At 37.0% G+C, this 25,150-nt stretch overlaps 1 protein-coding gene across 3 annotated transcripts in view; it reads right to left on the reverse strand.

Annotated features, from left to right (window-relative positions):
• The window catches only part of LOC131162094 (snRNA-activating protein complex subunit), a 61,294-nt gene that overhangs the window by 33,179 nt on the left and 2,965 nt on the right, over positions 1-25,150 (reverse strand). For all 3 annotated transcript variants that reach the window (XM_058118246.1, XM_058118244.1, XM_058118243.1), the window contains exons 4-5: positions 3,790-3,856; positions 3,659-3,714 (exon numbers count right to left, since the gene is read on the reverse strand). In XM_058118246.1, coding sequence (XP_057974229.1) covers positions 3,659-3,714; positions 3,790-3,856 — 123 coding nt within the window. The remainder of the gene's footprint in view (positions 1-3,658; positions 3,715-3,789; positions 3,857-25,150) is intronic.

Below are 25,150 nucleotides of genomic sequence, written 5' to 3' on the forward strand. Positions count from 1 at the left end.
AGAAAGTAATACAAACTATCCCAATCATCCCCAAATTTATTTTTCAAACTAGAGGCCCTCTCAAATAATTGCAAAATAGTAAGCACATTTAAAAGAGACTACCAATGATCTTCCAAAAGAAAATAGTACCATTCACAAAATGAAGATGAGAAACAACAACCCCCTTGCTCCACAGCCAAAACCCTATCACAAACCCCCCCTCTCTACAGCCCTGTAAAGCAAACTATTCAAAACATTTACCACAAGAATGAACAAAAACGAGAAAGAAGATCTCCTTGCCTAACCCCCATTGAAACCCTTAACCAAGATTTAGGTTCTTCATTAAAAATGACAAAAAAAGAAACATACGATAAACACCCCCTCATCCAAGACAGCTACCTTTCACCAAACCCCTTCCTCAAAAAGATTTTATCAAGAAAATTCCAACTTACTCAATCATAAGCCTATTCAAAGTCTACTTTAAAAACAACCCCCTTATCTTTCCTTCTATAAACATCCTCAACAACCTCATTTGGTACTAAAATAGAACACAATCTGCCTATTACCCCCAAAGCTTCGAGCCTCTGAAACAATATCTCCTATCACAAAACAGAGCCCACGAGCTAAAACCAATAATGTAATTAGCACCAAAGTAAGAAAGCTGAGCTAAAAATGCTTTTAACCAAAATCCCACTAAAAAAGAATTCAGTGAACATCTTGACTAAATCCCCTCTACCGCATACCAACAGTCCTAAAAGAAAGCCATACTAAAGCAATCCAAACCCAGAGCTTTATCCCAATCCATCTTAAACACAACGCCATTAAACTCACTTTCCTCAAAAGGCCATTCAAACCACCTCATCTGGTCATTACAAATGGGACTCCAATCCAACCCCTCACAACAAACATCCTACTCAGTAAACAAATTCACAAAAAAACTGTAATTTGCTTACAAATCAAAGAAAAATCAATAGTAATCTCTCCTCCCCTCAGTTCAGTTACATAATCATATTTCTGCCTTTAACTGATCCAACAACCAATCCTTATCATACTAGGACAAACTCCCAAATCATCATCAGACTCATACAAGCTTCCAATACCATTTTCATCGTCTTTCAATGAAATCTCTTTATACTGCTCATCCATTTTGCCATCCAAAGAAATAGATTTTTGCACAATAATCATCTATAAGTAGTTTGATTTCAGAGTTTTCTTCTCTTCAAATCCTTCGACACCTGTTGGGTATCATCTTCAACAACCCTTTGTAGAACATCCTTTTCATACTGTTATTGTCTGCAGGATTCAGGTCTTCTTTTTTGTAAATATGCAATTATACTTCTGCATTTAAGTGGTCCCCACCTTCCCACCATTATGCCCTACGATCAAAGTTGTTCAAGAGTTTTAAAATTTGTTCCCAATGGTTGCAAACCACCCCCTTGCCGTTGGCTATGACACTCATTGCAGAGCTGATCGAAGAGCTTCAGCATAGGAAATATTTTGCCTTCTCAGCACCATAAACACTTACTTTCCTCCATCCTTCACAGATTTGTGGACCCACAACTGGCAAAACAAAAGATCGTCCCTTCAGCATTCAAATTTCTCTCTTCTAGGCCAACAATGACCTTCAAAGTAAAGAAAATCTTCAAGCAGCTTTGAACCCTTCTGGGGGATGAACAGGGCTTGCTTGACCTCCCTCTGTACCTTTCCGAGCACAAAAATCTTCCCCAAATATTCCCAGGGTAGCTTTAGATGAAGAAAAACCCCTTCCACCCTAAGAAGTAAACCGTCAATATTCTTATCTAACCCATGAAAACCCGGCCAAAAGCCATAATCCAAATCAAGACCCACTGAAATTCTTAATTGTTCAGCACCATAGAGGACAATCAACTACCCACAAAATTGGTCATACGAATCAAGGAATTCTCCAAACTGTCAAAGTTAAATCTTTCGTTTCTACCTTGAGACAATGGTGAAACACCATGAGAAACTCAGCTTGTGGTAATATGATGCCTGGGAAAGAAATTGGATAGATGAAATTTGCTTATATATTTATTAAAGAAAATAGAAAACTAGGACAAAGAAATTAGGAAGAGTTGAAGGAAAAGATCAGGATATAATGCCGATAGGTTAAGGAAATTCAGGTGCAGCAAATCAGGCCCAATTGAAAAGGACTTCATCATAAATGTGGAAAATGACATCTAGGTTCCCCTCCAAACTGCTCCATGAAATTCACCTCTGAATGCTTTCAATCATCCTAGAAAACAAGGCTGTAATGGGGGAAAACAAGCATGGAGTAAAAGGTGAGCTGTATTAGATTCATGCTTATCAAAATCACAATCTAGGATCATACGATCCTACATTTTCAGATTTGTATGATCAACCCAGATCACATGAATCAGAATCAAGTAGGATTACAGTAGGATCACGCAATCACCATCACACTTGGGATCCTACCAATCCTATTTGTGCAACAGAGTAGAGCTTTTTTTCTGTTAAAGAGGATTTTAAAGATAAGGTCCGATATGTGTGTTTATTGGCCCAACCACCTTGCTTTTGCAGAGGCACAAAATTGGGGCCATTTAGCCCAAAGACTTCAAAAAGACACAAAATATCAAGCATCCCTGGGAATCGTTCCAAATCAAGCATGCAGCTGTGCATCTCCAGAAAGTTAACTTCCTTAAAAATCGAGAACACTCTTAAGAGATTAGAAAGTTCTCGATCAGCAGCAAAGACCAGCTGAGAGCTGTTGACAGAGAGCCTCCGTTTATTCAGGCTGGGAGTTTAAAGTTGCAAAAGCTTGAAGCAGGAATGTGTTATCTTCCTAGTGTTTTACTTTCTTCCTCTCCAAGACAAACCAAATACCTATTTTCTTTCTTCCTTTTTTTTCCCCAAAAAGCAGAGAGCAGATAACCTATTTTCTTTCTTCCTTCTTTTTTTCCCAAAGAAGAGAACAGATAGCTAAATTGTGATGACAGAGGCAGAGAAGCTTACAGCAATTCAAAAAATTAAGATAAGAAATTTCTTCTTCCTTCTTGTTCATTCTTCAAAACAAATTCATAATTATTGGATAAGCAAGCCAGTAACAGGCTGCCTTCTGCCACGCCTCTGCCTTCTGCCACGCCTATTCTAGTTCAGACTATTCAATTTTCATTTTTTTCCCAAAACTGTATGTTAATTTCTTATACTTGCCAAGGTTCTAAGCTTATTATAGTGAATTTTTTCATAAAATGCCACAGTCCTCAACCCGATCTACGATCCAATCCCATGGACCCCTTCAGTGATCCTACGTAGGATCACAATTCTGACAACCTTGAACAAGAGTTGACCTTTCCAACCTGCAAGCCCTCTCTAAAATTTCTCTTTTATCTTTGAATTTAGCCCCCAAAGAGAATCCCAAGTAGGTTAAAGGAAGAGAGCTCAAACCACATTAAATCCAAATCAATAAGATGATGGCACAATTATATGCAATGTCTTAACCAGCAGCTTATTGATCTTGCCTACAACAATTCCTTAAAAAGTCAGTTATGGAAAATGTGAACAAAAAAAAAAAAAAGGAAAAAGAAAACATAATAAAGTGTAAGAAATGAATTCCAATGGCAGGAACAAATCAAAGTTTAAAACATGAGATACTATCACATGGCAATTAATTAAAATATATGAAAGTTAAATTTAAACTTGCCTTTCATTTGGCACCTCTACTGCAATTGGCAAAACATTTTCAGCATCTGTACCACCCTGTAACAATAGCTCTAACTTATAAAGCAAACTATAGTATTGCTATACTTTCCAAAATATCATAGCGTAGCATACCTCAAATACTTGCTTAAAAGCCTCACTTACAAATTCTTCATCAGAAAAAATTTTAAGCTCATCAACCCTACACAAAAATAAAAAATGCTTCAGCTATTGGCACTTCAACGAAGAATCTTAGGAAAATTAAAATAACAAATCAACCAATTGTGTATTGAAAACAATGCTTCACATATAGTGCACGTAATGAAGAGCCATGCAATTGAAATTTGAGAATATCCTGTCTTCACTAATGGAACCTAAAATTTTACGCAAATATGTATTTCCAAATACATTAATTATAAATTTATAATGGTATGATAGTGCTTATTATTCTTTAACAAGTAAGAAGACAAAAATGAGAACGTGAATAGATCATGGAATAAAATAAAATGAGTCATAACCTACAATAGAGGGGAAACTGAATCTAGACAGAATGCATAAGTTGCGGATAATTTATTTGGAATGCCCTTGGACTAGTTTGTACATAAGCAGATAAGCCTCATCTTTCAACCTACATATTGCAATTATTTGTCGCCGATTTCCTTTACAGTTTTAGTGTGAGCAAAGATGATCTGGCTCTATGGAGGTGTGGGGCTTTCACTGTTTTTTGGGGTATTTCATTGGGGCATAATGCGCATATATTTACAGGGGAGAATATGCTTTGGCCTTTTCTCTGGTATAGGATTCAAAATTGACCTCATTATGGGATCTTTGCAGCAGGGTCTGTGTTTTTCTTCTTTCTTGTCTTTTCTTCTTTGGAGGATTTCTGATGCACCTTTTTGTACATTATTTCATCTTTAACGATATCTCTTATTCTTCTCTCCAAAAAAAAATTGAAAAGTACAACTACAAACCACACTACAGTACTCAACATGAGGCATTTAACAACAAATAAATAATAAAATACAAAACGTTTGGTGATGTGTCATATTTGAGCATTCATCAGAGAATGGGATGATAGTGTCAAAGGAAGGAAAGACATAGGAGCAAGGACATCCATAGAAGAATATAATAATTCATTTCCCCCATGTCGGGAGCCTGGAATCTGGACCTTAGATATAGATTCGTGTAGATTTCGACTCCTAAAATGTTCATGAAAATATACAACATTAAGACGTGTGATGCCATTACCTAAACCTGTGATGCAGGATCAATGTCCAACAACTTCAATGAGCTGAAAAGGAAGCTTCTCCTCTGATTCATAATAGTTAGGATCAAGGTTTGATATAACAGAGCAAACTGGCAAAGCATAGATTCACTCTTTCTCATCCTAGAATGAATTTGTTCAAACACCATTTTTTCATTTTTTCCCTTTTAAGAATCTGCTGACTTGCCAGATTGGACTCCAGTTTGGTCCGGTCCAGTCCGGTTTGACAGAACCAGTTCAAGCAAATGAAATTGACAAATTTCAAAAGTTGCTTAATTGAATAGGACTCCCATCTTCGAAAGCTTTAAGAATTTGAACGAATGTAGGGTTTCGGGGACGGCAGCTAGAGGTAGCAAGCTTATGAGCAAGGACCAGTAAGGTAGCATCAATGAACAGCAAGATGAGACTCGATGGTGACACAACAGTACTCTGAACAAGGAACATTGACAACAAAAACTGAAGTGCGAGAACCACCAGTGTTGAGAATCAAAGGTGCAAAGTTGTGGGACAAACTCAACAACAGTGACACAGTAGGGCATCAATCCAGCAACTGTTGCAAAGCTTCGGCGGCAAGGTGTGCAATGACAGTGATGGAGAAGCTTGGTTCATGCACAGAGCTAAGGCCTGCCCTACCTGATGCCCAACCACCCAAGAAATCAGATTTTGCTGTGAAGTTGCAGGTGGTTCTGGAGAATAAAGCTAGCTTTGACAACAAAGCAAAGGCTTCAAATCAGATGTCCGTTTGGGCAAGGGCTTCAAGGGAAGTTAGGGAACTAGGTGGCAGGAGTTTTTATTGGACTGTGACAGGCTCAGCCCAAACAGGTCGCTGGTAATGACGTGTGGCAGCAGATGGGGTCAAGAAGTGGTGAATGTAATCTAAATGAAACTCTCAACCCCTGTTTTGAGTAAAAAAATACGGTAAAGCCTGTCAAAAAAACATCAATAACCATGTCAGTTCAGAACCTAGCTCTGATAACACTTGATGCATGACTAATGTCTGACAATTTAATTCTCAATTCAAACTAAATGAAAACTAATAACAGGGGCCTTTTTATAGGCTTACAATATTTGGAAGATGGGGAAACTAATTAGGAAATATAAGTGAACCGAAATACTAGTTCCATAAATAATAGGACCTTAAAATCTTGTTTCCTAAACAATAATGCCCAAGACTCTTGAAAACTTTTTGTTAATAAGCACTAAAATTTATTTGATAACAAGAAGAATAGTACAACAAAGAGAAAAAGAATAAAAGGGATAAGAAAAAAGGGATTCTTTATGGGAAAAAAAAGGATTTTTTTCTCATGTTGTCTTGGTTGCAAATGGGGTGGTGGAGGATGTTTGTTATAAGAAGAATAGTGCCATTATGTTCAAATTACATTAAAAAGGCTTGCAATAGAATGGCCCCCTGCGCCCACGGGCAGGGGAGAGGAATGGGTGGGATATCCCGTTCATTTCCTTAGTTATGACTATATTGTCTTTCGTCAAGTCATAACAATGTGATTTCCTCTATTCTTATCCTTGAGAGGTGATTCCTTTTCTTGGGACTTTCATTTTATATGGGATTCGAATGATAGAGAGGTGAAGAGGCTATTATCCTTGCTCATTTTACCTAAGGCTTGCCATATCCCCAATATGAGTGGGGGTAGAATTTAATCATTGGATTCTTCAGGAGATTAATCTTGTAAATCTTTCTTTTCTCAACTAAGATTGATGTGGTTTTCCGTCTCTATCGAAGTATTTGGGAGGCTAAAGTTCCTTCTGAGATAGAGGCATTTGTTTAGCTAGCAGTCCCTACTAAAGTTAACAGCAACAATCTGATGCAAATTAGGAGGCCTTCTAAAGCTCCCTCGCTAGATATGTCCCTCATTTGTGGAACTCTTTTTGGGGTGCTTCATGAGATGTGGTCTGTCCAAAATCAGTGGAAGATCAGTCGACTATTTCCTTTGCTGGTTTTGGAAAGGTAACAATGTTAAATGATTGTAGGTAAGAACAACACTCATTGTCCCGTGTTGCGGGGAATTAGGCTGGAAAGAAATTCTATCTTTTTTGGGTTTGGGTTTGGTACTTGGCTTCTCTTTGGGCTTATAATCCAGGCTATTTAAGGGTTGCTGTTTTCAAGATGTCATCAGACACCAGAGTGCTTTATTAAAATGATGTAATTTTTTCCTTTTTCTTTTGAATGAGGACTTCTTGTTCCTCTAGGCACAAAATTCATTCTCCACGGCCTTAGTAGTTATCAGCCACTGCCTGATCTGAGTAGTGGCCATATCCCAGAGGTTTCTGGTCCAAGAGTTGTGAAGGAGGATATGTTCTACAGAATCAGCATCTTCCTCACACAAAAATCATCCGTTTAAATTTCAGAAATTTCACCAAAACTCGGGTCAAGATTAGGATTCTGGGAGGGTTTAAAAAGGAATTGGGTTTCAGTTTCTTTTTTGCAAAACTTTCTAATTTCAGAAAAGTTTCAAAAATACCAATGAGAATTTTTGGATATTAAAAGTAAAACTTGAAAAAAAAAATTTTGAAATTTTTTTATTTTGCTTCTGAATTATTCACAATAATCAATTTTAATATTTCCCCAAGTCTAAAAGCTAAAAATTTGAGATTATTCAAAAAATTACAGTTAATGAAATTAAGTTTGCATCAAAAAAGGATGAAAAATGGAAAAGCTAAAGGACTAGATATCATCCCAATTGAAGTTTGGAATGCCTAGGTGATAATAGTAATATATAGTTATCTAATTTATTTAACAAATTATAAAGACAAAGAAAATGCTAGACGAATGGAGGAAAAGCACTTTAATACCTATATAAAAAAAATAAAAGAGATATTCAAAATTGTAATAACTTCGCATAAATTGGCGGAAAAGGATTCATATAACCGACCCCACTTAGTGGGACTTAGGCTTGGTTTTGTTGTTGTTGTTGTTGTAAAATTGTAATAACTATCGTGGAACCAAACTTATAAGTTATAAGTCATAAAAATGAACCTGCGTGAAAGGGCAATTAAATATCTTTTAAGAACATTAATATAAAAGTTTTTTTTGGGCGGGGGGGGAAGAAGAGCGACTTGCATATGGTTTTTATTGACTTAGAGAAAGCCTATGATAGGGTACATAGGAAAGTTGTGGTGGATTTTAGAAAAAAAAAAATGGAGTATGTGGTATACAGATGTCATTTATGATATAATGTGAGTACACATATATATATAGAGACACACAATGGAGTATTGACTAGCGTTAGCCATTAGGCCTACGAATTTCTAATCATAATAGGTGTCCATCAAGAATCTACTTTAAGCCCTGAGGTTCCATGGTGTATGTTGTATTAAGTGATGAAACTAGGTGGAGTAGAATCTAAGTCAGAATTATGAAGAGAAGCAATCTAGCAGCTTTAGGACAAGTAGAAATAAGACAAAATATATAAAATGTAATTTCAGTCATTGTAGGAGAAATGGTGACGAAAATATTAAGCTTGATGGTCAAAAAATTAAAGGAATACTAGATTTTGATACCTTGGGTTTGTTATGCAAGCTGAAGGAGAAATCGAAGATATTATACATAAACGTATAACTTGTACAAATCTTTCCATTTTCCAATTCGTACCGATCCATTCGTTCGTAGAAGACCTCATGACAGTCAATATGGGTCCTCGCTACCCATCGATGCATGGTGTTCTCTAATAGTCTTTTATACATTCTATTTTAGTTACATATAATCAATCAATCTAAATATTAAATGAATGAAAGAAGGAATGTTTGGCGAAACACTTATCTTTGTTCTGCTATGAATTATTATAGGTTTAGTACGAAAATAAATATAAATAAATAAGATTATTTTTTTCCGTATTTTAGAGTCGAAACAAGGGGGAATGAAGAAGTGCTTTGGACATGTGTGATTGTAGAATACCTTAAAAATTAAAAAGGAAAGTTTTATAGAACGACTATAAGACTAGCTATGTTTTATGGATCAGATTGTTAGGCAACTTAGAAACAACATATCTAAAAAGTAGAAGTTGTTGAGAATACTAAGGAGGATGATTGATATAACATTAAAAGACAAATTATTTATATGGTTTTTATTGACTTAGAGAAAGCCTATGATAGGGTACATAGGAAAGTTGTGGTGGATTTTAGAAAAAAAAAAATGGAGTATGTGGTATACAGATGTCATTTATGATATAATGTGAGTACACATATATATATAGAGACACACAATGGAGTATTGACTAGCGTTAGCCATTAGGCCTACGAATTTCTAATCATAATAGGTGTCCATCAAGAATCTACTTTAAGCCCTGAGGTTCCATGGTGTATGTTGTATTAAGTGATGAAACTAGGTGGAGTAGAATCTAAGTCAGAATTATGAAGAGAAGCAATCTAGCAGCTTTAGGACAAGTAGAAATAAGACAAAATATATAAAATGTAATTTCAGTCATTGTAGGAGAAATGGTGACGAAAATATTAAGCTTGATGGTCAAAAAATTAAAGGAATACTAGATTTTGATACCTTGGGTTTGTTATGCAAGCTGAAGGAGAAATCGAAGATATTATACATAAACGTATAACTTGTACAAATCTTTCCATTTTCCAATTCGTACCGATCCATTCGTTCGTAGAAGACCTCATGACAGTCAATATGGGTCCTCACTACCCATCGATGCATGGTGTTCTCTAATAGTCTTTTATACATTCTATTTTAGTTACATATAATCAATCAATCTAAATATTAAATGAATGAAAGAAGGAATGTTTGGCGAAACACTTATCTTTGTTCTGCTATGAATTATTATAGGTTTAGTACGAAAATAAATATAAATAAATAAGATTATTTTTTTCCGTATTTTAGAGTCGAAACAAGGGGGAATGAAGAAGTGCTTTGGACATATGTGATTGTAGAATACCTTAAAAATTAAAAAGGAAAGTTTTATAGAATGACTATAAGACTAGCTATGTTTTATGGATCAGATTGTTAGGCAACTTAGAAACAACATATCTAAAAAGTAGAAGTTGTTGAGAATACTAAGGAGGATGATTGATATAACATTAAAAGACAAATTAAGGAATGAACATATTTGCAGTAATTTAGGCATAGCACTTGTAAAAGAAAATATAGGGACATGGAGGCTCAAATGGTTTGGGCATCTACAACACAGACTAAATAGCGCACAAATGAGGAGTGAGCTAGTTATTATTTTTGGCAATAAAAAGGATATGGGTACACCAAAAATAACATGAAATGAGATAGTCAATAAAGATTTAGTAGCCTCTAAATTATCGTAGGAAATTGTGCACAATCATTTAAATTTTAGCAAAAAAGGATTCATAGCCAACCTCGCCTAGTGGGATTTAAGGCTTGGTTTGTTGTTGTGATGTTCATTAACAATTTCCATTATTTATTATGAGTTTCCAATGTTTATTTAGATCGAGATCATATTGGAAATTGAACCTTTGGTAAATTGAGAGCCTCAAAATTTCCACTAAAATTGAAATTTTAGACCATGCTATTGACTAGAGACACCCCTTTATCAAAGATTGTTAATCATAAAAATCTTGCCAAGAGCTACCTCCACCGAACAAAGACAACAAAAAAACACCAAAAAAAAAACCACTTGTGGGCGCAAAGTGATTTCCATATGAGTTTCAAGGAGAAGTTGCTTCTGGTTACCATAGGAGATAGACACTTCCAGCAAAATGAGCTCACCGCTGCCAGCCCTGTCTGGCCATTTACTCAATATTGGACAGTTATTATTCAATTTATGTCCTATGCATTTACTTTTCGGTAAGATTAAAGCCAAATTTGCTATTTTTGGGCTGATTCTGGAATGCATAACATTTTTGTGTTTATATTCCCCACAGTACGGTTAGAGGTGGCAAAACGGGTTTGCGGGCTACATCTAGGCAGGTCATAAATAGGTCGAGGTTAAACGGGTCGCAATCATGCAAACCCAAACCCACGGGTTACCCGTTTAAAAATATAATTTATTTATTTTAAAATTTTTAAACATTTCATCTTTAAAAAAAAAAAAAAAAACCGTAGGCTGATCTAAAGAACACAACCATACCAAATCAAATCAAATCAAGCAGCCGAGAATCCTCAACCACAATCTCATTCCCTACCCAGTCAGACCCCAACTCGCTCCTCTTCATCTTCCCGTAAATCCTCACCGCCGATTCCACACTGTTCGCACCGAGCACCGCCCGAAGCACCTGAACAATACCCTTAGCGTCGCAAGGGGTCGACCCTAAGCCCATCGCTTCCAAATCCCATATCAGACGGTCAATTTCCTCCCACATCTGGTTCCTTGTCCGGGGAGGCCTTGTCCTTGGCGTCCTGGGACACCATGGACTAGAGCTTGTCGATGTTGAGATGGGGCAGTAGAACGTGTTTCAGAGCTTGTGGAAGTACCTTATGCCAACCTTCCCGAAGTACCTAGGGTGGTACTTGTCGAAGAGGATTCGATGGTGGTGCATGCCACCAGCGTTTCCCTGCCCTCCGGGATGCTTCCGATGTTGTCCAATCCGGCCATGGCCGACGCTCACGTGACCTCTCTTCTTCCTGTTCTTCTAGAACCTCGTCTTCATCGATACACTCTCGCTCTCTCAGCTCTGCGATGCTCCGGGATAGCATCTAGTGCGATTTATGGAGCGGAAGGATTTGCTCTCCATGACTCCTTCCCTCTTTTCTCGGTTCAATGCCATGACCAAACTTGCTCTCAAATGTGACCGTAGACCTGTTAGCATTAGCGACGATGCACTTGTTCTCATCTCGCTCCAATGTCGGAACCTCACGCGGCTCATGCTTGGTGCTTGCTGTGGCAAAGACCCCCATCACTCCACTAACGCTTCCATTGTTAATGGGTTATTGCGTTTAGGAGCCAAATAAACGGGTCACCCCCGAACCCGGGTTGACTAGTTTTAAACGGGCGGGTCACGGATCACTCGTCAAGTTCGACCCGTTTTGCCACCTCAAATTACGGTGTAACTGTACAAGCACGAATGGGCATTTAGTTGATTTCACCTAGTCCTTAACAATACAATTTATTTCAAATGCATTTATGGATTTTTTTAAGAATATTTGGGATGATTATCCATTTACCCAGGTATTGATGCCCTCCCTCAAGTGTCCTCTGTGGTAAATTCCATTTTCTCAAGTCCTCCCAAAAACCAAATATTAAAGGCACGGCCGCAGAACACATGGAAACAGGTTCTTCAACCCATTGTGAACAAAGCCCAAATTCTTTCCCCAATTCTACAAGAGGTGCCTGGAACTAATCAAGCTTTGGAGCAAAATCAAGACCCTAATCTAACAGTACAATGCTCGTCTTCGAAGCATGTTCTTGCGGACCAAAAGGTAGCAGTTTTGGGAATAGTGAAGGTAACAAGAAAAAATAAGGATTGTTAATTTCAAAAAAAAAATCAGCAGATTTCGTTGATGATTCTGCTTTCTAAAGGGAGAGTCCTCTCCCTAGAAGAGAGGATATTCAGTGAGCTGGGTTGAAAACAAGGAAGGTTTCTCAAAAATTGTTGGTTGTAGGAAAATTATACTCACAAGGAAGTAAATTCTGTTAATTATAGGGGTCATTAGGTTTATGCTCATTGAGTGGAAATGCGGATGGACTTTGAAATGGGGGGGAAATTGAAGATAATAGACATGATTCTTGTGAGAAAAATAGAAAAGTTCCTAAGAGAGATTCCGAAGGGTGTTTCTAGCAAGAGTGTTAATATGTGTAAGGAAAATAGTAGGGGGATGCTTCAAACAATGAGAGTGAAGGCATTAGTGATTTTCAATGTGATGGCAGTTTGCTATTGGATGAGATTCAGGGTGAGCACAGCTATACTTCTGAGTCTTCTTCTGATCATCTTGGGGATTTATCATATGTGCCACCACCTCCTTTGGAATGATTGGATCATATTTTTGAAACGAAAATACAATTAATAAAAAAATGGCTAATGATGGAATTTTACCCACATGAGTTGAAGAGATTTTTGGGAAGGATTTTCAAACTCCACTTTTGTTGGATAAACTGAATTTAAGATTGTCTGATTGTGAAGAAAATAAAGTACAACTTGCTGGTGATATTTCTAAGGTAAATAAAAGTCGAGGGGAAATAGAAAATTTGACATGCTTCGAGGATTATAATGGGAAGGGCTTGAAGAGGGGTTTTCTAGGTTAATTTCAGTTCTTAATTTTTTTTCTTTTTTTTATATATTTTGAGGACTTCATGTCCTTGCCAAGTTTATATATTTCCCCTCTTTTAATATTTCTTTTGTTTTTTTTCTTGATAATAAAAAAAATATGTGTATTTGATTGAGAAAGAGAAATTACAATGAAAGAGGACAAGAAATCTGCGTCAAAAAATAAAAATATAAAATACAAAAAAATATATATAAAAAGAAAAAAAAAAACAAAGATATAATAATAAAGCAAAAAAGAGCAATTAACCAAGAAAACCCATTTTCAATCCCTTTCCATCGTAATTCACTGAGCACTTAAGATTTGCTAGCTCCCTTTGACCCTTCTTTGCTTTGTACTTACCCCCAATGACACGCTTTTCCATTCCTCCAGCATCAAACATTTTTAAAAATCCAATTTATCCAATATCTTTTGGGTTTCTAAATCTCTCCTAGGAGTCACCTCCACTGGTGTATGTAAAATTCCATCACTGCACTGCAAGTTATTACCCAATCCGTTTGTTTTCAAAAATAGAAACCCCTCCAATCCTTCCAGCAGGGCTGGATGAACCTATGATAGGTCCCCGAGATCATCACAGGAATCAGGAACATAACCATATTGTTCTCGAATCTCATCCCACAACAAACCCCCATCACACTCAAACTAACTAAAGTCATCAATATCATGGTCAGAAAAATCTCTCTATTTCTTAACCTCCTTTCCTTTGCAAACTCCTTTACTTCCTAAATCCTTCCTCTTACCTAGTGCATATCTTCCAAGATACTCAACTCCCCTGCTGCAGGATCTCTCCTTCTACTCCATGGCCTTATCTCACCAGAGTGCTCTCCCTTCTCTTCATATAATTTCTTCGATTCTGCACCCCACCAGAACAGCCTTCCAACAAGCGTAGACCTTAGGGCCCTTAGATTTTTCAGAATTAAAACATGAAACATCAAATTCTGTACTCAGTCCATCTTCTGTTTTTTTATTTCTCCTGGACATACCAGCCTCTAACCCCTCTGCAAAATACAAATGAGCCACAGATCTGATGCTTATGTTATTATCGTTAATTTCTTCCCGACCTGTTCTCAAAACCATACTAAAATCATCCTGATGGCACACTGAATGCTGAGCCCCTTTTTGTTTGTCCTGAAGAACTGAAAAGCGAGTTTGGAAATCATTAATCCATCTCCTCCTTATCTGACTTCTGCATGTGGCTGAGAAATGGACCAGATTGATGATAGGATCTGTTAAATGGTTATTTAGTCATTTAGCATTATTATTATGCATTATAGTTAAGTTAGTAAACGTGAGTTAGTAAGGGTATTATGGTCATTGATATTGTATTTGATATATATTATAAATAGAGGGAGAGACCTATCATTGTAATTAGGTCTTCCATTTCGCCCAATTATTCAACATGTTATCAGAGCATGATTCTGAAACGGAAACCCTAATTGTTACAACTACCATCAAAACAAAAGCCTAAAACCCTAAATCTGCTACATGTCTACCATCATAGAAGAATTACCAGCAACACTAGAAAACAGCCAGAAGCTGCCAGAAGTCAGACCAATCGCTGGAAATTTCCTGGGTGACACTGCCAGTTTAGGAACATAAAATCTACTAGACTCTGCAAAAATAACACCATATCCACCCCCAGACACTGCTGATCACCACCCCCCCACTGAAATCTCATTGCCAGGCAGTGCTCCATGCGCACTCACATGCCGGTTGAAGGCTGCCAGGGCCAACCCCACTCTCCAGCATGTGAAGCTACTTTCAGGTGTGTTTTTGGAGTGAATTTATCCAGCAGTGCTCCAATCCCTCTATAAACATATTGATGGAATTTTTCATAATGCTTTTGTCCAAAGATCTCGCCTGTTTTAATTGTTCATGCGCGACACCTGAGGAGTAGTTGTTTGATGCTTCGCGAAGCTGTTTGTGAATGGTTATTGAGTTTATTGGGTCTGAAACAGAGGGATTTGCTGTGTCTTTTGATTCAATGTTCTAATTCTTTCCACAGACCAACATATCAAGCTGTTTAGCATGTGTTTTGCTCAAAGATCCAATCTTTGTTTTGACCATGCACTCGTGGTAACCCATTAATTGTTGTTCAGTGTTAGTGAAGGCCATTGGTGACTCTCTTGGAGCAGTGGTAGTGTTCACAAGCTGTTCTTGTGAGGCTATGGCAGTGTTATATAAGTTTGTTGTTGATTTGTCTGTGGTAGTTTCGGTGGTTCACCTCTCCAATTGTTCCAGTGCTGTGCTGGTTTCTTGGGGTTGTCTCAAAGATTATTGGTGTTGTGGCAACCTTGTTCTGATTTATTTGTGACTTGTTCAAGGCAGGTCACCTTGTTTGTGGTTGTGCTGATTGTTCTAGCAATTAATCCTGTTATCATTGGTCTAATTTTTTGAGTGTTGAGATGGAGTTTGCAAATAATAAAAAGTATGGTTCCCTCGTTAGTCACTTGTTTGAGTGAACCACGTACTGTGACTATATCAGAGGAGGATTCAAGGTTTCTACAGTATCAATCATCTCAACAAGCATCTCTTCACATTGCATCCTTTAAAAAGGTAAGCAAAATACAGTCTGTATGTCATCTGGTATCTTTCCTATTAGTCCTTGGATTATCGATTCTGCTGTCACCTACCATATAAGAGGTGCAACCAACCTCTTTTCTACCCTTTAGTATCCTAAAAATCTACACCAAGTTAGCCATGTTGATAGGTCCACTATTGTTGTTAAGGGGATAGGAACAATGAATCATATTCCTTCCATCTCTCTTTCTTCTGTTTTGTACATTTCCTAAGTCCCCTTTCAATCTCATGTGAGTTAGTAAGCTTACAAAATAACTAAATTGTCTGTCCCTTCTTTCCTGATTCTGTGGTTGATGAGAAAGGCGATTGGCACAAGACGTGAGGCTTGTGGGCTTTATTATTTTGAGTCGCTTTCTCCTACCATTGACTAGCAACTGCAACTACACCACTTAAAATCCATTGTCGCCTTGGTCGTCCATCCTTGGACAAGTTAAATTATTTATTTCCCACATTAAGTTATGTGTCTAATCTTAAGTGTGTGTCTTGTCAATTGGGAAAACATCCTCGTGTTCCCTTTGCTTCTTGGGTCGACAAATGGGTGGTTAGTCCTTTCATGCTAGTCCATTCTGATGTTTGGGGTCCTAGTTGCGTCACGTCGAAGTTGGGGTTTCGGTACTTTGTTACAGTTTTTGATAACTATTCCAAAACGACTTGGTTATATTTAAGGAAAGATCGTTCTGAGTTGTTTAATATCTATTGTGCCTTATGTTCTCAAATAAAGACTCAATTTGATATGTTAGTCAGGATACTTTGTAGTGATAATGCTAAGCAATACTTCAGCACCCAACTACCATCTACCTATATGGCTAATTCTAGTATGATCCGTCAGTCCACTTGTGCCCACAGTCCACAACAAAATGGAGTTGCAATACGAAAAAACAAACATATTCTTGAAGTCACTCGTACACTATTGTATCAAATGAATGTCCCCAATTTTTTTTTTGGAGTGATATCGTACTCAAGGCTTGCTCCCTCGTCAATAAAACGCCATCCTCTGTCCTTGGTGGTAAAATCCATATTCTAAGGCTCCTTTGTTCTCCCTTCCTCCTTGTATATTTGGTTGCGTCCTTCGTCAATCAATTAACTCTAGGAACAGATAAGCTGGATTCTTATGCTATCAATTGTATTTTTCTAGACTATTCCTATACTAAAAAGGGATATCAATGTTACAGCCCTACTTTACATTGATTCTTTGTCTCTACTGAAGTCACCTATTCTAAGTCTACATCATACTACTACGATCCTTGAGTTCTATTGACCATGATGAGTCCCTTCCTCTGCCTTGCCTTCCAGATCCCAACTGATTATTTGTGCCCAATCTTCCTACGTCTTGATCCAATTTGAGTCATTTTTGTCGCTTGGATTATCCTAATGTGCAGGCATACAAACGGCAACTAAAGGGAGGAGAGCCTCCTCCAGGTTCTACTACTGTGCCTCTAGTTCCATCGTTAGATGATCTTATTTCTCATGATGTTGATCTTCCTACAGTTGTTTGGAAATGTAAAAGCATTTGTACCTAACATTCAATCTCTAATTCCATTTATTATGATTTCTTGTCACCCTAGTCTTACTGTTTCGTTAGTATCTGTCTTTTGTTGCTCTTCCAAAATCTATTTCTGAAGGCATATCCCATTCTGGGTGGAGGACTGCAATGGTTGAAGAGATGTGTATGCTACATGATAATGATACTTGGGATTTGGTACCTCTTCCTCCTAATAAGTCTGTGGTTGGTTGTTGTTGGGTCTATAATGTGAAAATAAATCCTGATGTTTTGTGGCTCGTTTGAAAGCCCACCTTGTTGCTGAAGGATATGCTCAGGTGCACAGTTTGGATTATTCAGACACATCCTCTCCGGCTACTAAACTTGCCTCAGGTTGTCTGTTCATCTCTTTAGCCACTACTTGCCATTGGCCTTTATATCAATTGGATTGTGAAGAATACTTTCCAACATGGTATCTTGATGAGGAGGTATATATGGAGCAACAACCTGGGTTTGTTGCTCAAAGGGAGTCAAGCTCAGTGTATCAACTTAAGAAATCATTATATGGACTAAAACAATCTCCTAGAGCATGGTTTGGCCAATTTAGTGTTGTATGACTTGAGCTTGGCCTTCGACGGTGTGCAAAAGATCACTCTGTATTTTATCGTTATACTCCATTTGGAAAGATTTTGCTTATTGTGTATGTGGATGACATTGTGGTCACTAGTGACAACAATTAAGGCATCCAAGACCTAAAGCTTTTATTACAGAGTAAGTTTCAGACCAAAGAGGCAAAGACTTAGGACCATATGGAAACTACCTAGTCACAGAGAAAGCATGTTCTTGATCTTTTAGATGAGATGGGATTGCTGGGATCCAAACTTGTTGATACACACAAGGATCCCTATAGTAAGTTAGTGCTAGATATGGATAATTTGTTATCTTACCCAAGATGGTACCAGAGACTCGCTGGAAAGTTGAATTATCTCACAATCCCTCGACCTGATAAAACCTTCGGAACAAGTGTTCTGAGTCAGTTTCTCAATCCCCTGAGAACAAGTCACTGGGGTGCAGTAGTTGGCATTTTAAGATATCTCAAAGGTGCACCAAGGAGAGGTCTCATATATTAGGATCAGGGTCACACTCATATTCAAGGATATATAGATGCAAACTGGGTTGGGTCGCCTTCTGATCAGAGATCCACAATCAAATACTAACCATACTGTATCTTTGTCAAGTAGGAAACAAATTGTGGTGACCACGTCAAGAACTAAGTCAAAGTATAAGGCTATGGCGCACATTACATGTAAACTTGTTTGGTTGAAGAACGTGTTAAAAGAACTAGGTTTTCCACATTCTCAACCTGTGGAGTTGATGTGTAATAATCGAGTTGCTATTCATGTTACCTCCAACCCAATCTCCTATGAGTGGACAAAGCATATTGAAGTTGATTACCACTTTATTCAAGAAAAACTTGTACAGAAGCTCATTACAACCACTCATGTGAAGTTTGAGTTTCAACTTGCTAATTTGTTCACTAAAGCCTTGAGAGGTGCTTATGTGAAATTCATTTGAAATAAGCTAAGAGCATATGATATACATACTCCAGCTTGAGGGGGAGTATTAATGGTTATTTAGCCATTCAGCATTATTATTATGTGTTAAGAGTTGTGCCAGTAAATGTGAGTTAGTAAGGGTATTATGGTCATTGGCATTTTACTTCACATATATTATAAATATAGCGGGAGACCTATTATTGTAGTTAGATCTTCCACTTTACCCAATTATTCAACAAGATCACGGGTGGAGGGGCCTAGACTTCCATAACCCTATGTTGGGCCTCGCAAGTTTTCATAAGAAGACCATTTTTCGACTAGAAACCTGACTAAATGCCCTTCTAAATGGCCCAACTGCAATTTACCTAGCTGAATTTCTCTTCTCTAACTAGCCCAACATAGAATCAAAATTCTTTTGTTATTAAGAGTGGGGGAGAATTGGAGTCAAAAACATCGTTCCTCACGACCCCATTCAAAGAAATTCATGAAACGACAACATAATATCTTCTCGAATCACCTCTCAACTATCGGGTTCCATAATAACAGCAACACCATCTAAACCTATAGACTTATCTCTATCAATCTCAAACACTAACCCCCTCACTTCCTTAATATCAAAAGGTATTTCCAACCAAATAGCAAGGTCTTCTTGCTACTAGGACACCCGTAGAAGCCCTCTAGAATCATGCTTGGAACTCTTTGTTGGTATTACCATATTAATGTTGATTGTTTCAAATTAAAAAATATATGTATTCTGGTTTAATAAATATTATATAACAATCGTCAATTTTATTTTTCATAAAGTATACGTTAAATTTAATATATTATTTAACGTTTTTAAAATATTAACTACTACTTTAACAGTTTCATATTTATGATGCTAGAAGTTGTACTTCATTTTACCTAGATAAACTGTGATCCAGTTTCATTTCAAGACATAGTTTTTCTTCTCTGAAAAAACTTTATCTTCTACTCTTTCTTGAGATTTGTATTTTTTGGGCTAACTAAATGACACTACATCTCCTATGCCTCTGGTGTTTGTTAGTGCAGACAAAATCGAGCCAGCTAAGTGATCTCAGAGATCATGCGCATAGTGACTATATGCACCAAGAAATGTTCTCCATAGGTGCAAAAATCGGCTTTAAAAACAGTGGTTCTTCCACGCCTTAGCTTCTAATAAATATTTGTATTTTTATGTAATATTAATTTTATTAGTAAATATTTTCTTTCTATTATATTTCCAACAATCTTAAGCCAAATGCTATTATCTATTTTAGAAGGGAGAAAAAATAAATTGCATACACATTGAAAATTTTCTAATGGAAAAAAAAAAAGGAAAAAATTTTGAACATATTTTTCCCCAATTATACGATTACGTGATCTTTATAAGGCACATAAATTTATTATCATTAATTGTGGGGGTAAAAGTGTTTTGATATTTTATTCATAAGTGAAATAGACAATGGTGCATAAATATGCAATTAAATTAATATGCTTGATAATTATTATTAATATTTTTGCAAAGCAAGATAAATGCAAATGAGGCACAATCTTTGCATGAGAGCAATAGTGTGCTGATGGGGTCACCTAAAATTTAGGAGCTTTAAATGGCACAAAAAAATTAATTCGAGTATAATAATAATACACATAAATGTGTAATTTTGTGATTCATTATCCAAGTGGATAATAGACACATAGTCATAGTATTGGCTTTGGTTAGTATATATGTGGACTAACCTGAACTAATTGAATAGTCAAATTGCACTATAATTAGTGTGATCACAAAAATGTGGGGCTACCTAGTATCAATATGATCAAAATATGAGAATTGATGAACAGTTATTGATTAGTGAACTCCTTATTAAAGAGACTAGCTAAAAAGCTAATAGAAAATAAACATCAAGGGGGATGTGTCTTAAGCCCTTAACATAAACTACTAATGATGGCAAACCAACCTATATGATTGGAAATCCCATGAATTAGGTTTAATGGGTAATACCAAGTCATTGAGTAGTTTGGTGAGCACTACAGCTTGTCTTGATCATTCCTATGGTGCTTGAATGGTGCAACACTAACGACTGTAAGGTTCAGTTTATCTCTTAATAAATCTATATCCTTTGTTAGGTGATGTGTTTAGTTATAGTTAAACACTTGATGGATTTACCTATGTGAGTGTGGAAGTGGGGTCGCTTCTTATAAAAGTTTACTAAGCTAAAACTTTCTAGAGCACTCATGAATATCCAAGTATGGTGCATGGCCTATTCAAAATGACTCGCAAGAGTTGTTTCTAGAGATGTTATGTGAGTGATATATTTATAGTGTTATGCTAAAGAATTTGGTTCAAGAATTTAATATTCACCAAGTTCTTGTAACTCATAACATATTTTCTCTAAGTGCAATTCAAACCAAAAGGAATTGTCACCCAATGCATTACATCTCGTAGTTACCCAACACTGGTTTTTATCTTTCTTCGATTTTTAAATTTGAACAATGTGGGGGATTGTTGGTATTACCATATTAATGTTGGACGTTTCAAATTTTAGAAAAAATATATATATCTATTTAATAAATTATATAACAGCCGTCGATTTTATTTTTAATTAAATATAAGTTAAATTTAATATATTAATTTTAACATTTTAGAATATTAACTACTACTTTAAAGGTTTCGTATTTATGATGCTAGAAGTTATACTTAATTTTACTTATATAAACTGCAACCCAGCCTCTTTTCAAGATACGGTTTTTCTTCTTTGAAATAACTTTATCTTCTACTTTTCTTGAGATTTATATTTTGTTGGTTAACTAAATGACACTACATCGCCTATCACTCTAGTATTTGTGAGTGCACACAAAACTGAGCCAGATAAGTAATCCTAGAGGTCATGCGCGCAATGACTTTAGCACCGAGAAATGTTCTCCGTAAGTGCGAAATCGGCTTTAAGGACGGTAGTCCTTCCACGCCTCAACTTCCGATATTTGTATTTTTATTTAATATTAATTTTATTAGCAAATATTTTTCCTTCTATTATATTTCCAACACTCTTTTGCATACAAACCCCAATGAAAGTTCACAATCTCCTCTCTCATATGTTTCAAGTCACGCACCATGCCTCTCGAATCTAACTCCAATTCTTTAATAAAACTTTTCCTCGTCCTTCAATTGGGCGCCCGATGGAACAATTTGGTATTATAACCCCCTCATCACCCGCTTAACCCTAGAATTCCACCACCAACTAATGCCCCCAAAAAACAATAGATGGGCTCCCTAAATGAGGGTGTGGCAACCACATATTTTCATATCTAACGCAAGGTAAGGCCCCAATTCATGGGATTAGCATCTAACAACACTAGAGTCTTGACATTGATTCGAAACCTACCTAACAAGAACCTCCTGAGCAACATTTGGGAAAAAATCTTCCTAGACATTAGTAAATAGAAAACGAGAAATATGGGAAGAAGACACTCTATCCCCTAAAGTAACCAAGCAAAATGACCTTTACTCGATTTAATATTCCTATAGCTCGCATTCACGAATTAAAGAATCAAGCATCCTTATAGTACAAGTCAGCAAAATAGAAAACTTAGTACCCCCTTACGTGTCACTAGCAATGCAAATGGCATTAAAATCCCTTACAACCACCCATGCGGAATACAAAAAAGGAATCCCTCACGGTAGACACCGTGGGCCCATAAACACATAAACATATCACCAATCCCCCAAAACCCCTCACTTCTAGTAGCACAAAAATAGAAAAAGACCCCGCCGTACAATCCTTATGGAATACTACCTAAACATTTGAAACAATAATCTACCCCTTAGACACTCCAAAGCAAGCTAAACAGCTAGACACTCAATCTCTAATTCTCAACTCCCAAAAACTCCTCACCAAGAAACTATCCACCATTTCTACCATAGATTCCTATATGGACAAGATATCACGAGAAATTTACTCATTAAGTCTCTAACCACTATATGGTTCCTAGTGCAACCTTAACCCTGTCCAAGAGAGGAGCATCATTGATTACTTCGACCAATATCCAAATGCCTCCCTACCTTATAATTAAAGGAGGAAGCAAACCTACCCAATTCCCTACTTGATCTAGAATACTTTCTCCTAACCCACTCTACCAATCCTAATGACTTCGGCATTGTGCTTCACCATCTAACTCATCAAGAAGGTTTTGAGCCTCCCGGTTGCCCCTCTCATCACACAGTATGAAATCCCCCCTCCCCTGATTGACTCCACATAACACCAATGAGAATTAGAAGAAGTTAAATGCTTAAGAGTGGGAAGAAAACCTTTAGAACTCGCAACATTTATCAAGCAGGCCACAAGATTCATTACCTAGATTGCAAACTTCCTTTGGATAAGGCCCATTTGTTGACTTTGGGGCAATTGAAGGATATGCACGCCAATTAGAGCTTGTCTAAGGGGTTCAAAGACATTGTTTTGCTTGCTAAATTTTAATTTTTAAGGTCAGGGATATTTTTTGTATATTTAAGTCACAGACCAGCAGTAGTGTGCCAAAGCGTTGGGTTCTACTATTGGGTTTTTTACTTTAATTTGAGCCGTTTTTAATGACACTATAAGATAATAAATCCACATCTTGTTCTAATTCCTAAGAACCAGAAGGCAACTACATTTCACCACTTCAGGACTACAAGAAGTCTATGCAATACAGGCTACAAGATCATAGCAAAACTTATCGCATACCATCAAAAGCATCCTAAGAGGAGATCTATTTCCCTTGCCTAATCAGCTTTCTTGACAGGAAGAGCAATCGCTGATAATATTATCCTTGCACAGGATATCCTCCATACTTTCAAACACAAAAAAAGGTAAAGGGGTTTTCATTGGGAGTAATGATTGATCTGAGTAAAGCCTATGACAGGATGGAGTGGAGTTTTATCCAAAGCCATGAAATGCTTTGGATTTAATCAGAGATTTGTTAACCTTTTTAAGCAATGCATAGAAACCACGTCTTTCTCTGTGCTGATTAATGGGAGGGGGCCTTTAGGCTATTTTAAACCAGGAAGAGGTCTGAGGCAGGGCAACCCTTTCTCACCCTTCCTTTTTGTCATGGGAATGGAAGTCCTCTCGAGACTTATTTGCTGTGAAGAGGAAGCTAGAGAGTTATACGGAATTAAAATTGTTAGAAATTGCCTTCCTATCAGTCATATTTTATTTAAGGATGACTTATTTATCTTCTGTAGAGCTGACAGGAAAAATGTGGAACCATCTCTCAGGCTATGCAGATTTTTGAGGAATGGTTGGGACAAGAAATTAACAAAGACAAAATCAGGCATCATCTTTAGCCCAAATATAAAAAAACCCAAGCTGCCCAAATAAATAATCTGAATCTTAAGGAACTGAAAAGTAAGCTAAATTACTAACGGATCCCAATGATAACAAGGAAGCCATATAAAGCTGACCTAAATTACATACTAACAGACTTCAGGAAATTGGAAAGCAAAAGCTCTGTCTTGTGCAGCTAAATGTACATAGTTGAAATCTGTTGTTCTTGGCATGCTAGCATTTGCAATGACTGTCTTTATAATGCCAAAGATCTTATGTAGGGAGTGAGACTCACTTGATAGAAGATTTTGGTGGGGAAGTTACAAGGACGAAGGAAACTGCCCAACCCTCAAAAGTTGGGAAGCACTCAGTAATCTGTATTCCAAAACAATTTGGAGGCTTGGGATTTAGAAGAATAGAGAACATTAATAAGGCCCTGTTGTCTAAATTGAGCTGGCAGATGGCATCAGATGGTCAAGCCAGGTAGGTTTCCCTTCTCAAACAGAATTTTTTTTTTTAGTACCAAAAGAAGAGATTTCATTAGAAAGATTTTACAAAGAGGAGAATAAGACATATCCCATCAAAATTCTGGAAAAATCCAGAAAAAAAAAAAAAAAAAAAAAAAAATAAAAATAAAAAAAAAAAAAAAAATACTTTGAAATATCAAACCAAAAAATTTCTCCAATCTTCCAGAATTTCCTAAAAGCTCGCTCCCTGGAAGAAACCAGAGACAACGCACCATAAAGAAACCAAATAATTAATCTTCTCCCAAACCAGCTGCCTGTTCAATTTTTATCCCTGAAAAAATCCATGCACTGCACTTTAACCATAAACCCCACAGCACAGCAATATTCCACACTTCCACAGAGCAGTCGTATCCTTTCTTCTTCCGAAGCCCTCAAAAGAGATAGCCAACATTCCATCAACCGTCGCTGGACAAACCCAAGCTTCTCCCATATGCCAAATAATTTATTCCATATGCTCCAAGAAAAAAGACAGTGTAAGAGCAAACGAGGAGCTGACTCAGAATTAAAATAACAAAGCATACAAACATCTAGAGATAAGGCCTTCAAAGGTCTCCTAATTCGCAACAGCTTATTACCTATTGATTCTATTAAA

The sequence above is a fragment of the Malania oleifera genome, chromosome 8 (genome assembly GCF_029873635.1).
Source record: "Malania oleifera isolate guangnan ecotype guangnan chromosome 8, ASM2987363v1, whole genome shotgun sequence".
Lineage (NCBI taxonomy): Eukaryota > Viridiplantae > Streptophyta > Magnoliopsida > Santalales > Ximeniaceae > Malania > Malania oleifera.